At 43.4% G+C, this 16,217-nt stretch overlaps 1 protein-coding gene and 1 long non-coding RNA gene across 2 annotated transcripts in view; both read left to right on the forward strand.

Moving 5' to 3' along the window:
* The window catches only part of LOC131378685 (uncharacterized), a 46,684-nt gene extending 34,895 nt beyond the window's left edge, over nucleotides 1-11,789 (forward strand). The window contains exons 2-3 of the long non-coding RNA XR_009208444.1: nucleotides 7,945-8,074; nucleotides 8,885-11,789. This is a non-coding gene — a long non-coding RNA (uncharacterized LOC131378685). The remainder of the gene's footprint in view (nucleotides 1-7,944; nucleotides 8,075-8,884) is intronic.
* A 2,049-nt stretch (nucleotides 11,790-13,838) lies between these two features.
* Nucleotides 13,839-16,217, forward strand: part of MED27 (mediator complex subunit 27) — an 82,717-nt gene continuing 80,338 nt past the window's right edge. Inside the window, exon 1 of the mRNA XM_040083121.2 lies at nucleotides 13,839-14,106. Within this exon, the coding sequence (XP_039939055.1) occupies nucleotides 13,901-14,106 (206 nt within the window). The 5' untranslated portion in view covers nucleotides 13,839-13,900. The remainder of the gene's footprint in view (nucleotides 14,107-16,217) is intronic.

Below are 16,217 nucleotides of genomic sequence, written 5' to 3' on the forward strand. Positions count from 1 at the left end.
TGGCTGTGAGACCAGTCCTGAATAACATGGGCCACGGGTAAGCCCATGAAATAGTGATTAAATGCTTTTTGCTGCTTTACTGGTCCTCAGATGACTTCTCTACTTTGGTATAAAATATTCTGGCCAAGCTGATGATGTGGCTTTGGTCAGGGGTCCAATATAAACGGCACTAACCGGTACCCAAGCCTGCACATCCGCATACAGATATGTGTTTTACAAGAAGTCTCATTTAGTTCATAAATAGAAAAAGACCTTAAGGAACTCTTTCAGAAGGCCCCCAGCTGAAGGGAAAGGCTGTCTGTCATCATGAAGGCAAGGTGGCTGTAACAGGAAATTTTCAATGTATATAGAGACTCAGTGGTCCAAAATGTGTTATCAGGCAGAAAACCCAAATCCCTCTAAAGGGCCACCTCTTGCTATAATGCAGGTCTTTTCTATAATAGAGTCAGATCTGACATAGGACTACTGCTGCACTGCAAGCTGCAGGAAATACTAATGTGTGAAGCTGGATGCTGCCTCTGTTTCAGGATGGAGGCAAAAGCTGACCTGCTGGAGGATGAGGGGCAGTCCTGCCAGGGAGCTGGGGCATTCCCAGGGCTTTTGGTAAGGAACCTTTTCCTTTGGAGTGATTGGATCCTGCATTTCCCTAAAGAATCACCAACCCCTCCATTTTACTCTCTGAGAAAGGCATGAGGTGTGTCTGTGCTTGGGGCTGTGCCTTGGGGGAGTGACATTTGCACTTTGTGCTGTGTTCATTGGAAACTGCCCTCGTGCCAGTCCAGCATCTCGTAATGCAAGCCCCAAGGTCGTTCCCTGCCAGGTGACAAGTCTGGTGTTTAAAGCCCAACATCTACCTTGCGAGGAGATTCGGATGTGTACATTGCATCTGTTTGTCACAGTGCAATTACTCCACAATGAAAACTGAATATGTATATAGCTCCGTGCCTGTGTCTGTATCTTATAAACTAATCCTTTCCTTTTCTTGCCTGCATCATGACAGCATTTAAATAACATAAGCAGGTTACAAGTGTCTATAAGTAGTATTACCAGACCAAACATCCGAATGTATACTTGTCGTTAAACATAACATTTTTCTAAACATGGGATATAAATGTAAGTAAATATTATACTAAATATTCATGTTTACCATCCCATGCAACAATAGTTGATTAAATATTTACCAGCCCACTTACCTGTGCTCTTGTGGGCATAGCTGCCTAGCTACTTAGGCTACAGAGTGTTTTTGTGGTTGATTAAAATGCAGTTGTGTGTACATCTGCAATGTTTGGCAGGCCTGGTTAAACAGCCACTTACAGAAACAAGCAGTGACTGCTGCTCCTTTTAAAAAAATTAAGTTTCTTATTACAGATTCTGCAACATTCATGAAGCTCTTGTTAGTGGCACGCGAGGTACCTGAGGAGCAGCAGGTTGGTTTTGAAGTGTTGGGATGCCCACACAGTGATACCCTGCAAACAAAAAAAACCCCAGACATGAGAAGCAGCCTCTGTTTGTAATGAGTCCTGATTATCAGCTTCAGTTCACAACACAGGGATGAAATATAACTATTTTCCTTCCATAGATATGTACGTTTCTATCCAGGAATAATCCGGGTAGGTCAGGAGATGGGAATGAATTGAGGGAGTATCCCAATATTTTCTTCAGCAGAAAATGGAACAAGTGGGCAAATGGGAGGGGGATCCCACATCCCCATATCACAGACGGAAGAGGGAAGGGGTTCTATACCCCCACTGCAGGAGGATTCAGGCAGCATTTAGTGTTTATTCCATCCTTGCTGGACTTTCTGCTCTCCAGGCAAGCCCTGCTGCTGCTGTTCACTCAATATATTCCAGCAGAAGCAATTTGCCTGCAATTAGTCAGCGATGCAACTCAGTTCCTGGGTAACCTCAAGTGGCAGCGAGCACAGTTCCTGCTCCCCCTGTTCTCTCTCTGAACAATTTCCACACCCTCGTGATGCACAACAGAAGAGGACCAACCCTACTTTTTGAAAGGTCGCTTTAAAAAACTCCTAACAGAAATAACTGCCTTGGTACAAATTTAATGGTACTTAAAAACCTTGTTTGTGAAGCTCATTGAGAATTAAATTATCCACAGAATTTCAACAAGGATGAGGAAGAAGAACAAGCTCTTTGATTTTATGGTAGATTCTAAGCGAGTAGCCTTAAAGGCTAGAGATTTATGCGGTCACAATGTCTTTTATTTGAAAGAAATTAGCTCTTCTGGGTCAAAGGTTAACCTCATGGCAGGTTGTTATGCTGGAAAACATCTGGTCAACCACTCCACAGCCACGTAGCATCAACCAGAAGGGCTGAGCAAGGTGAACTTTGTAAGGGAGAGGAGACTGCGATGAACACAGAGGGGGGAAAAAAAAATCTCAAATGAAAGCCATTAAGTGTTTTTTCATCCTAAGTTCATTGTGAAGGGTGGTTGGGAAAAGGGGTAATATGAGACCTTCTTATTGAAAAAAATATTGATTGTTAGGAATCAATAGCATTAAAAAGCTGTGTCTTAAGCACCAAGCTTTGAAGGCCTCCACAAGCTTTTCCGCTCCATGTCTATTCTCCTGCCAAAACTTTGATAGATTCAGCCTGCAAACCAGCAAGTGCAGTGATTTGGTGGTGGCCAATATATATTTTAAAAAAATTAAGGTGTCAAGCATGAATTTTATTACATCTGCAATCAGATGTACTTCCTTCAGTCAGCTCATCTGCAATTAAGTCCAGCTGTTCTCAGTGGAAAGGACTCTTCCAAGGAAATTGCTGTAAAATTTAATGGGAGAGTTTTCCTCGGTGCTCTGTTGTAAATATTGTTTTCCTAATAGGCTTGTGAAGGGCTTTGCTTTTTCATTCAATAGGCAGAAGATCTGTAATTTTTCCGGCATTAGAAAATGAATAGATCAGTGATAGAGCTCATAAAACTTATACAAAGATTCTCATTGTATAGCAACAGAAAGAGCTTTAATAACTTGAAGGAGAGGAGGCTTTTGAATTTATTTCTTTTTTGCTCCGCACAGTTTTTTGTTTACATATGAGGCGCTATTTTTTACCTGACACATCAGACAGTTTGATCAATATCCCTTATTGGGTTTCTTCTGCCTAGAATTGGGTGTGACAGCCAGCGAGGGGCACCAGATTGCAGACTTCAGAGGATGATCCTTCATTTCAATATTGCGGTGTAACATCCCACAAGGACCAAAATATTGCGCCACGAACCCACGACACTGCAGCGCTTCCGTTTGCTGTCCCAAAATCCTCCTCAGCCTTTAAGCAAATGACGAAGATTACGAACTTTTTTATCTCCTACTGTGTCCAAAGAGCATCTCTTTCCTTTTTACCACTTAGGCAAAGCTTGGACGTGTTTTTCCTCTCTTCCAGCAATCTTTCAGCAACATTTTCAATCTGTGTGCTTCTGTCACTTCAGGAGAACAGCGCCTAAAATAAAACAGTGAGATTTGTAATTATTGGCATTATTTTAAGATGTAATGCTGAGGCATTAAATTTAAAAAAAATGAAACTATTTTGAGGGGAAATGTTGAGACTTGAATGATAGCAAATGGTGTTACTGTGGATTTATTTTCACCCAACCAAAATCAGACTGCTTCTCTAATGATGAAACACGACCTGGCTCTTGCAGAGAGAGTAATTTGCTAATTTGTTTAATGTTGTTCTCTGCAGGAAAGGCTTGCAAGAGAAAGAATTCAGAATGGATCTAAGTTGCCGGTTATTTTGGGGGACAAAATGAAGCCACTTGTTATTCTTTAAGACAATGATCATATTCCTTCTCTGGCAGCTGTGAATACTGAGGAGAAAAGAGCTCACTCTGGTCAAAAGCTGCATTATCACTGCTACATCGGTTTGTAATGAAAGAGGTGAAATTATCTATCAACAAACCCCTTCTGCTGATGCAGTGGAAGTCTTTCTACTCACACAGTTTATTTGAAGAACAGGAATGAGCTATACAGGAGGAGAAATATCCTTTTGCTAGTATACCCATACAGCTACCTTGGCAAGAGCTCATGGCTTCGAATGCCACCTCCCATGTCTGCAAATAGCAAGAGTTAGCTGGCACTGCTCGGAGCAGTTCTCCAGAACAGTGTAGCAGTTACAGAGGAAATATCTGCTGGACATGTATGTTCCTGTGTGCAGGCTTCAGAACAGACTGATAAACCTGTTCAGAGATGATTAATCCAAAGGGTTTGGATCAGGGAATGACAAGGCAGCCAGAGCTGCAGAGGAGTGCAAGATTAGGTCTCTGTAGAAGAACGTCTTTCACAGAAGTGATTAGAAAATGAACCTCAGAAGCTCACGAATAACAAGGAAGGAGAGAAGGGCTAGAGCACTGTCAAGCTCACACATGAGATGAACCTGTATATGTGTTTTATTTGTATGGTTTGCTTGGCTTTGGTTAAGTCATTGCCTCCAGGACAGGGTCTGTGATTTTCATCTTGATATAGTTCCTGCAGTTGCAATGTCTGGGGGTTTTGCTGTTGTCTGAATTAATCTGCTGAGTGTCCTCAGCCACAAGGGCTAGAACAGCTCTCCTTGCTCAAGCCAGTGTTTGTGTCTTCATTTCCTAACCCATGTGGGAAATACCCAAAAACCAGCCCCAAAGTCACAGTGGGAACTGTGGATCAATGGCATCAGCAGGAGAAAGCTGCAAATAGCACAGAGGCACCGTTGTCTGGCCATTCATTTAAGTTCTTTGTGTGTCTCTTTTTCAGCTTATATTTAAAGCTTACACCTGATGTACAGGAAATTAAAAGATGTCTGGGTCACATTTCAGCCAGTACCTGGTAAAGGAAACAAGCCCAAAAGCACCTTTGAGCTCCACAACAGAGCAGCTGCTGTAGGAAGCTGGAGATGTGGTTCTGCCTGCTCCCAGCATTAAGTGCCTTTATGGATTGTGAGCGGTCATCCATCAGGAGGTGCGTGACAGCTTCTGGAGAAAGCTTTCTTGGTCTCTGAAGGATTCAAACATTATCCAGCCATCAAATTCGCAGCCTCTGTATCAGCATTTACCGATGTACTTGGCTTAAGTGAAGAAGAGCGTATATAGAAACCTGGCTCTGTTTAAAATAGTAGATAATCTGGGATCCAGTATTGAACTGTTTGAGGAGATGCAGGTTCTACCTTGCATCTAAATGTCTTGTTGTTATTTTCCCCTTCAGCTTCACTCTAGACTCAGAAGGTGACCAGAATTAATCTCTGTGTCTTAAGTATAAAAATTGGTCATGGAACTTTGGAGCCTGGAGTGCTCCAAAGTCTCAGGATAATACTTTCCATCCTCTCTGGGCTTCAAAAATGAAGACAGACTCTTTCCATGATGTGATGGGAATCCTCATGAGAGCATCTTCACCACGGGAGGTCATGGGAGGTTTCCTTTAGGGACCTGATTGGCAGTTCCTACTTTTCAGAAAACATCTGTCCCTCTGGCACCTGAAGTTTTGATTTGCATCCAATGTCTTGAACTCAGCTCTGGAACACTTTGTAGACTGAGCTACATGGGGAAATAGCATTTATGATCTGTTCCCTTTGTCCATCAGGAAGTGCCATGTGTCTACACACAAGTTATCTTCCAGCAGCCTGTCTCACCACTGAGAAGGAAATAATTAAGCAGCTTGAGAATGAAAACAAGGCTTCTTGGCACCTCCCTTGTCCACTCCTTTTGCATTTCTTGCTGCAGTTCTGAAGTGCCACAGCCAAGTCCCTGTGCACAGCTCAGCCCCACACAGGATCAATAGCAGAAAAGATAAATCTGTTGGAATTGACTACAGGCTGTTCTGTCACTTAGTGACGATGAAAAATGATCACTACTTGAATACACTGCATTTTTATCTTTAAATCTTTCAATAGAAGCAGTGTCAATAACAGAGCACTAAATAATCTCTAGATAGAAGGAAAATCTTTCTTTTTTGCTTTTTTTTATAAGAGGGAAGATGGATGCCACTTTTTTTGGAGGCCTTAAATACTGAAGTACGGAATTAGATCTGCAAATTCCAGTAAGTGATTGTCTGTTTAGACAAACTATGTCTCATTTTAGGAAAGACTGGCTGGATTCTGCTTGAAAACATTGCTCAATTCCGTATCACGAATGCACCAGGGTAACTCTTAGTGGAATATGCAGAAATAAAATAAATAAGGAATTTTTTTTTCTCATGTTCCTTTGGGGATAATACATCTCTCTGAATTGGATACACCTGCCAGAGATGGCCTTTCTTTACTTTAAAATATGTCTGACCTTTCCCTGAGCTAACTGGATGCAGTTTACCATATTGGCCCAAGCATAAAGCAAAGTCTTTTTCAGATAATAGCCTTTGGAAAGAATCCAACCCATTCTGCATCCGCTGCCCACGCCACACGTCCCGACCCTGTGGGCACTGGCATCTGGCACAGAGGTCTGGCAGCAGGCAGGCACCGACAGCGCAGTCCTGCGTGTGGCTTTTGGGTTTGCTGCTCTCCGTGGGGCAGGACCCAAAAGGGCTGAACCTGGCTGGGGGTGCTGGAAGCTCTGTGCCCCCACCCTGAGGAGAGCTGCTCCGGTTCTGTCCTGACAAAAGGAGGACAGGGTTTTGTTTGAAGCCGGTTTGTTTCCACATCACCTGGCGCCTCCGCTGTCTCCAAGTGCTGGTGTCCATTTCATTATGAGACAGCAAGGAACACTCTGCTGCCTTTGACAGCAAATTGGGTAACTTTTATTTTCCTCTCATGGAGGATGTTTTCCATAACAGTGTCTGAGGGGTCAGAAGCTTCTGTGTAAATGCAGTCCAGTGGCAATTCGAGCAGAGTCAGTTGTGTCCTGGTAACATGTGAAGTGCTGCAGTCACTCGGGGATGCTCTGTGCATTGTTTGGATCTGTGTGTTCCACACAAAGTCCCCTCCAGAGGCATTGCTCTCTTGGTTGTAGACTCTGTGATCTGAGCTCTGTTTAGATGCCCTGCAGATTCCAGAGTAGGGTCTTGAAGCAGGCAGCAGTTCTGTAGAAGGGCTTATCGATCGAAAACTCCCTTTGTATGTACTCCAAGTTTAGTTCAAGCTGCTCTCCTGAATAAAGGTCAAGATGAAGTGCTGAATTTCTGAAATGCTAAAGTTCTGAATATCCCAGAACTTTGCTTTATTCTGCCTGTTTTGTCTGGATATCTGTTAAAAAGTTTGGCTGTCTGTCCTCTTTGATGGGTTGATGAACAATAGCGAGTGTGGAATAGCTTGAAGAAAATACTGGTCTGTGCAGTTTCTAGAACTGCTTGACTTGTCTGGGAAACAGCAGGTTTCCATGCCCTCATTCATCCTCAAGCATACTCAACTATATTTATTTTTGTTGTTAGCCTCCCCTTTTGACAGGTGGAGAAGAAAAAGGGCCTACAAGAAAAGCAGTAAAGAGTAAAAAACCCAACCCTATTGTATCAGGATGCCTGGTGCTTTAAGGGGAAATCAGCCAAGTTTCATCTGTTAAAAATCCTGCTGAGATTGATTGGTGTATGGAGAGGTGATTATAAAAGCCAGCAAGTAGCTTAATTAGGATGGAGAGAGTTATGAGAAGTAGCTTGGCTTTTGTGAGAAGTACTGGAGCAAATGACTCTTGGCAAGTGGCTGGTGGAATGGGGAAAGCTGAGCTCAGGAGTCAGAGGATTGCTGCTTGGCATGCTGCGTTTGTATTGAGAAGGAATAAAGCTGAGGATTGCCAAACACATGCCCGAATCGGGTTCGTGTCAGGCCTTATTGTCCTGAGATTACACTTTGCACAAATAATATTTACTAATCAGGGACTTGAGAACTCTCTGAACTTGTCTCAGGGATTTTTAGTGTGTCAGGCTTTTTAATGAGCCAGGGGAAAAGCAGCCGAGGCTATTCCAGGCTGCAGGTGAGAGTTTGGCAAGAAGAAATGCCATATACTGTACCATGAATTTCATCATATTTACTCTCTTAACAGTGCCATCTAAAACTTCCCTGTGCCCGTGCAACGAAGGGCAAGAACTCCTGGATGTCCCAAGCAGGTGTTGAACAACCATCAGGCTCCGAGCTTCCCCTCGCCTGCTGCAGAATCCCTCCGCAAGAACCTGGTAAGGAGGAGAATGGAGCATTATGTATTCAACAAATTCTGCTGACTGCTGCTAGGCAGTGAGGCTGGAATGATTGTGCCAAATCCTGATCTTTCACGATAATGGAAGCGGAATTTTCCCCAAAAGCAAGCCAGTATCAGAAGGAAAACGCAGGGGACAAGAGGGAGTGTTTGAAAATATGGCCTCAGCATAAAAAAAAAAAAAAAAAAAAAAAATAGGCTTTAACTAGTTAAATTACAGAATACACAAATATCCCAGAATTATGTAAAAGCCTGATCCTGCAGTCTTTGGGTGGGGAAAACAATGTTTAACTGACTCTAATACTGCAGAATCATCAGTATAGACAAGAAGAAACAACTGGGTCATTCTGTCTCAGCCACTTGCATATTGCAGAGCTACTTGTCTGTTCTTGCTACTATTTCATCCCTGCTAATGTCTTATTTAACCTGCTCAGGATAGTTGTGATTTTGCAAATATGCAGAATATATTAAATTTTAACGACATCATTTAAAAATACATATTTGTGCAGATTTTTCAAAATGACTGGGATCTGGCTGTGTAGGGCAATAGAACACGACTCAAAGCCCAATTTAAAGAAAGTACGTTTTGAGCAGGCATCAACAGATAGACTGAAAAGCAAGGCAAAAGCAGAGGAGGTTTTTTTTTAGATGTGGAGTGGACTAAATGCAATGTGAATTTATCTGCAAACCATCTGTGATTTCTGGTATTTTTTGGTGCCTTCACAGCTCTAATTTTAAGCAGTTCTGTAGCCTTTAAATAATGGTACTTTCTTCCCATTCGGTTTTACAGAAGATTCCCCGTTTGATCACTGAATGTTTAAAGAAAAGAAGTAACTGAGTTCTCTGCAGATTGCACACATACAGAATAAAACAGCAGCCTTTTATTTTTGCAAGTAAAATTTGACATATTTTGGGACAGAATTCCTCATGCATAAAATAACACCATGAGTCTTGCTGGGTACGGTTTACTTTTTGTATTTTGCTTTACACTTCTCATGTAAATTCGGTGCTGGAATAAGGTGTTAAGTTGACGTCTCCAAGGAACCAAGTTCCAGAAGCAGCACAACACAACAGCAGATCTCTTTCAATTTTCTTAAAACTGGTATCAAGAGTGCCAGTTTCATCAGGCAAGAGGGAATTGAAGAGTCATAATCCAGACAGCCCTTGGTGGTTCTGCAGACAAATCTGGATTCTCTGTGCTTCATGGGGATGCTTTATAACCATAAACTGAAAGAAAAAACTCTGGATTACTGAATAGCCACCTGAAAATTGTAGTTCCTACAGTTACAGAGAGCCCCTAAGGGGACAGGGAGGCCTCCAGGTCTGTTCTCCATCCACCATGATGTGGGAGAAGATCCTTTTGAAGGTGAGCCTGGTCGCCTGAGAGCATGAAACAATAGGAAGCTAACTCTATTCATCCCACAGGAAATCTGATGATAACTACATCACTGTCAGCTCAGTTCATTATTTCGCTGTTTCTTCTGGCAGGAGTGTTCAGATAAGATTTTTGCTCACTATTGTTGGATATAGTGGGGGATTCTGATTCAGGGAACAATGGGAAAGAAATAGCACTGAAGAGCAAGTCTCCTCCACATCAGAAAATGTCTTGCCATTTCAGCCTTCTCTAAAGGGAGGCAGGACTCATTCCCTTCTCTTGGCAGAAGCCTCAAACATGAGTCGATAACCCCTCAGCTTCTCTTCGGTTTCAATAATGCATCGTGTAGTAAACTCTGTGGCTAACTGATGACTGAAAACCTGAAAGAAATTAATAGGAATGTAAAAATAGCAAGAACATCTTGCCAATTGCATTATGGAGCATCACAATTATTTGAACAACAACAAATTATTTGAACAACAACAACAACAACAAAATCAGTTTATTATATTTATCTGAAGTGCTGTCAAGAATGTAGCAATGAAGTATGAAGAAATGAAGAGGTTCTGGGGATGAATATCAGTCCAGCTTGCCATAGAATAAATATCAGCATTTATCTCTGTCAGAGGAAGATAAAGATAATTTCTTATGTTATAAGTTATTTCAAATATTGAGCCCTGTTCGGACGTTTCATGAGAGATTATCTGCACTTGCTTTGAAACCCAATAGTGGCCATTAATTGTCTCTCCTGACACCAAAATTAATTTCTCTTAAATGAGAACGCATTTCTAATTGGACACTTTCTTCCCTAACAAATTGTTTACAGTACCTCTGCAAGGATTCTGAAGTCATCCCTTTGCTTTGATGTTGCTGATTAATTACAGCCCACGTGGTTCTTAGTAGCTGCAATTTGAGTAACATACTTTGCTGTGAAATGTTCATCTTAATCACACACTCCCCCAGCCAAGCTTCTGCTTGAGAAGGGAACTGAACTTCTCTTGCTGCATGTGATGCCAGGCTGGGTTGTGACTTTATACCCCTCCTTTCTCTCCAAGTGAGTTCAGAGCTTCTGAATGTTCAGAGACTGACAGCACCCAAAATGAAGTTCTCTCTTTAGCCACAGAACAGATCCAGAACTGGCAGCTCAGAGCAGCTTTCCCTCTCCCATCTTGTAGCGTCTCTGCTCGGCACGGAGCAGCAATGATGGGGAGAACTGAGCTGGCTGGGGCATCACCGTGTTAGCACAGGGGTCTGCCACAGCTAATTAGCCAGGCTGAGACACAGGGTTAATTAGTGTGGGCAGGATGCTGCACTAAGGGAGCAGGGCTGCTGTTTGCACCTCTCCACATGACACCGAGTTGTGCCACGTGGATATACCCCCTATGCTTTAAATGTGATTTTTTTGGTGGGAGATCACCAAGTCCTTGAACTTCTGGTGGGGAGGATAAAGGATACCAGTTCTGCTGCTTGCTCAGGTGTGGAAACCTGCCCGAATTGAGCCACCCAGATAATTTTGCAGGAACCCACTCAACAGCTGTCAGATAACAAGATTTTAGGATGTTCCGAATATCAGCTGGATTCTTGCTTTTATGTTTTATTAATGATTTTAAGGCAAGAAGATTTTTATCAGTACCTTGGAGATATCCCTGTTCCACATATTTTCTCTTTGTAATGCCCCCTTACAATGCACCTATAATGAAGATGAAGTGAACATACTGCCTTGGCTTGGGCAAGCTGCCAGTTAAGGAATTTTTCTTAAAAGGAACGAGCAACATCGGCACGGCAATGCCCTACAAATGAGCACACAAAATGATGCAGCCTTTTCCTTCTAGATGTGGCAAAACAGGAGGAGGAATAACAAGGGGGAAAGGAGCTCCTGCTCTCTTCTTCGGCCATTATCTGTAGGTGTTGAAGCAGAGCCTGCCTTAACTCCCCAAGGAGCCAGTGGAGCTCTGAGTGCTCTGAATTGCCTGTTGTCTGTTCAGGAGGACTTGGCTCCTCATTTATGCAAGAAAAAGCAGATCCCTGGAGCAAAAAAATTGTGAATGCCCTCCTTTGAGTTTCTAAGGCAAAGCTATGCGATGTACTTTGTTCTATAGGGGCAAGTTCCAAATGATTCCTTATATATTTATGGGTTTGGTTTTAGGCCACTGTTTTGTCGTTTGTTTAAAAATAGTAAAACAACTGTCAAACCTTTTTTTTACTGTTCCAGGTAGGAGGTGAAATTAGAACTCCTTGCACTTGGGCACCACAATGACAGGGCTCTTGGAGGTAATTAAAATAAGTTCAATATTGGCATGTAAAAAAAATGTTTTAAAATAGTAACTATTAAATGGAAAAGAATCATCCATGTCCAAGTGATAACACATTAAATAAGTTACAGACATCTGCAATGGGCATCGAGAGTCTGAACTTTGTAGTGGGAAAAAAAAATAATGTCATGCAGGAATGATCTCTCAGCCTGCAAGTATTCCCTTATAACACAATACCTTCTTGACCAACCTATTTTAGTCCAAAGAAAGGTATTTTATGTTTAAAATAACTAGAATTACAGATCCATAAACAGTTTAGGTTGCTGGTCTGGTTGAGGTAGTTCTGTCCTTTCTACCTCTGGCTGCTTTTCTCTGATTCAGAATTTTTTAACACAAAGAACTACTCCTGCCCTGTTCCTATTTACCTTACTAAGTGTGCTCAGTCCATTGCTGATTCTTTGAGTGGCAGAACAGCATCCCTAAGCTCAAGAGAAGAGGAACCACAGGCCTTTCATTTTCTCATTCTTCATGCTAAGTAATAGGGTGTCACTTTCCAATACCTCACATGGTGTTCTGAGAACATTTAATTGATTGGATACAATTTTCAGAATCCATCACTTGACAGACAGAAAAGTGTCACTGAATGGAGAGTGAAGCTTCGCTTCACTTGGCCACTGACACCTCGGCTGTTCCTTGTCATACTCATTTCCATTTTACATACAAAAAAAAAAGATCACGCCATGGCTAAAGGATCGGTGTGGATTTTGCTTACTGAATTTAATTAATACCTTTATGAAAGGAGTTGTTATTTACTTTAGAAGCTGAGAAAACAAAAGATCTATCCCTGTGCTGCAGTTCACTCTGTGTGGAGCAACTATTGGCCTGTGCAGTGCTTCATTTACTTTAGCTCTATTTATTTTAGCTGCACTTTGAGGGTGAAAAAAGCTGGCAGTGGCATAGGAAACGTAAGCAGCTCCTACAAAATCAACCCAGCACTGTTTACTGCTGCGAAAGCACTCCTGAACTTTGCAGTGCTTTGCAAAGGTTGGATAATGAGGGCCTTGTTTCAGCAGTAATCACAACTGAAATATAGAAACACAGAATCACAGGCTGGTTTGGGTTAGAAGGGGCCTTAGAGGTCATCTCATTTCATTCCCTGCCATGGGCAGGGACACCTTTTGCTGCACCAGGTGGCTCCATCACTAAGACAAGGACTGTAACATGGGATCTGGACACCCCGGTCTCTCCAGGAGCGTCAGGATGATGGAAGTGCTCTTGCCTGCATCCATCTCAGTGCAGTTATTGCAGCAGGGCTGGGGCCCTTGCTTCCCATTCCAAACGGTTTTATTTCTGGTTCTGTGCCTAAGAAACACCCTGCAGATCCACAGAACATCCAAGGGAGGGAATAAACCCTACAAATACCTCGTTGTGGTCTGCTGCTTCCAGAAGAGGGGAAATGGAGGTGCAGGCACTGATTGCTTCTCTCTGGTGACCAGTGACAGGACCTGAAGGAATTATATGGAGCTGTGTCAGGGGAGGTTTAGATGGAATTTAGGAAAAGGTTCTTCCTCCAGATGGTGCTGGGCACTGCCCAGGCTCCCCAGGGAATGGGCGCAGCCCCAAGGCTACCAGAGCTCCAGGAGCATTTGGATAACAGGGGACATGGTGGGATTGTTGGAGTGTCCATACAGGGCCAGGGGCTGGACTTGATGATCCTTGGGTCCCTTCCAACTCAGGATACTTCATCATTCTATGATTCTGTAATTTTGTGATTCCAGGCATCTGGGCACGGCACCGGGCGATGAGGTTTAGGGGTTGTGGTAGTACTGCTGGGTGGATGGTTAGAATTGGTAATTTACAGATTCACAGGACATTCCGAGCTGAAAGGGACACACAAGGATCATCAAGTCCAGCCCCCAAGTAAATGACCCACACGTGAACCCCCAGCCGTGGTGTTAGTAGCACCATGCTCTATCCAACTGAGCTAACCCCATGATCTCACAGGTGTCTTCCGACCTTGCCGACGCCGTGATTGGCGATGTAAGCGCCACAGAAAAAGGAGATAAAAGTTTCTGAACAATCACTTCACGGCGATCAACAGCCGCCCCCGCCCAACGCCCGGACTACATTTCCCAGCGTCCAACGCGGTGGCGCGGCGGGGCCGCTGGCGCCGGCCAAGATGGCGGACGGGGCGCTGAGCCCCGGCGTGAACCTGGAGGCGTTTTCCCAGGCCATCGCCGCCATCCAGGCGCTGCGCTCCAGCGTCACCAGGGTCTTCGACTGCCTCAAGGATGGGATGCGCAACAAGGAGACCCTGGAGGGCCGCGAGAAGGGCTTCGTGGCCGCCTTCCAGGAGAGCTTGCACTCCGTCAGCCGCGACCTGGGGTGAGCAGCGGCCCCGGCGGGGGTTCCCCCGGTGCGCAGGGTGGGGGTCCCGGGATGTCCTGGCTCTTCTCAGCCCTAGGCAGGGCAGTTTTCACTCCAGGGGAAGGTTTTAGGCAAATAAATGCGAAGACGCATTCATTCTTTCCCCCCAGCACCGTACGCGTTAACCCTTCGTGGTGTTCTGCTCCGGAGTCTCCAAAGGGTTAAACGTGCTCATAATATTTACCTGGTTTTTGTTCTCCTTTAGTTTTCACGAAGGACCTGTCGGTGGGATTGCATTGACAAGGTGAAGGTGTTTGGCTGCAGGAAGATTTATCTCTATATTTTGAAGTTTTCTGTTAAAAATTCAGTCACTTCCTAGGTGCAGACTATTCAGTAGCATCTAAGGGGTTCAAGTTTTATTACCAAAACTTGTCAGGCTGGAACGTTTTCCCAGGTAAGTGTATAGTTGCTTAGTATCAGCAGGTGTTTGTGTAAGTAGAGACAAACTGCTGAGGCTGAAGACGTGGAGGAAAGTTGTGGGCGGAACAGAGAGGCTGGCACACCGTTTCATTCAGCAGTTTTGTGTATTTAAATTTAAAACCCCTACACAGCCGCAGGAACTGAGTACTTGGTGTACACGTAGGGACATGCTTTAGTGGTGGACTTGGCAATGTGAGGTTTGCAGTTGGACTTAACGATCATAAAGGTGTCTTCCAGCCTAATTGTCTGTGTTGATCCCACCACTGGGTTGCTGGGTTTGGCTGTGTCCTCCTGGGAGCCATCGGCACTGCCCAGGAGAGTGTCCACAGGTGTCCACTTAACCACCCCTTCCCAGAACGTCTTCTTCAGGGTCTTGTGTACAATAATTTCTTTCTTGTTGATTGAAAGGCCTTGCTGATTTTTAGCTGTGGATCATGGTAATATAATTTGTTAGCTACTTCTGTTGGGAAGGGTGGTGGATAACCCTTCTCACAAATGATGCTGTACCCAGCTCTGGGGGCAGGTGTTGTATCCCTTTGGTTTTTAGTTTTTAGGTTGAGGAGGCCTCACAGTTCCCTCCATGGAAACCAAGCTGTTCCTTTGGTTATCCTTCTTGCCTGACTCTGTGGCCTCCTAAAGAGTGATCAGATATAACCCCAAAAATCTCATTCACAGACAGTAACAGATAACAACTCAGGAGCTGGACTTGGATCCTTGTGGGTCCCTTCCAACTCAGGGTATTCCACGACCTTGCCTATTCAAGTAGCAAAGGAATAGTCCAAGGTGTGCTGAAGTTAATATTCAGGGGAATTCTCCAAGGTGTGCTGAAGTTAATATTACCAGTGGGCTTTTATGTAGAGAAAATATTGACTGGTATCTTTGTTCAGCAAATCCTCAGTTATTGTGCCTAGTCACACTTGTTTTATTGTATTCTTCTGTCAAGGAGTGTTAAGCAGATTTGTGAGTGTTCACAGCATCAGAGGCTTGGAAAGAATGTAGGCCATGGAAACTTCAAGGAATGATGATTAACAAAGGAGAATTTTGCGGTAGTGAAGTCTGGAAGTCTTTTCACTGTCAGTTCCGTGATTGTTGGGAGTTTATTTTTGTAACCTTTCTTAAATGTAAATTGAGATATTTTGGATTTTCCTTTACAGATGTTTTCATAAGCTGCCTTTTGAGCGCTGCATTTAATTTAGTGGAGGTTCTGAAGTTCAGACTTGGGAGTAGCACTGGGCAGTCAGAAGGAAAAGCACTTGATTAGTCATGTCACTTGAAAAACTGCTTTTTATATCTGTGCAAAGTGGCCAGTCTTTCTTCTACAGCTGATTAATGCAAGTTTGAAAAATTGCTTAACTTTTGTTATGATTAAATGTTGTGTTTGACAAATGAGATATGAAGCAATGATAGATCATTTCACAGTGAGGGATTTTTTCAGGGGAAAATGGTGCTTATTATGCTTCAGTTGAGTATTTTACACTACAGATATACAAATTGCTCATGGAAATCAGAAGATCCTTCCTTGTCCTGAGAACTTGGAAGGCAGATACTTGATTACAGTAATCACAGCCTTTGCAGTGTTGTCTCCAGGCTTAGGACTAATGCCAGTTCTTGTGTATATTTATATGAGGGCAGTGTTAATTTGGAGTTCT

The sequence above is a fragment of the Hirundo rustica genome, chromosome 20, assembly GCF_015227805.2.
Source record: "Hirundo rustica isolate bHirRus1 chromosome 20, bHirRus1.pri.v3, whole genome shotgun sequence".
NCBI lineage: Eukaryota > Metazoa > Chordata > Aves > Passeriformes > Hirundinidae > Hirundo > Hirundo rustica.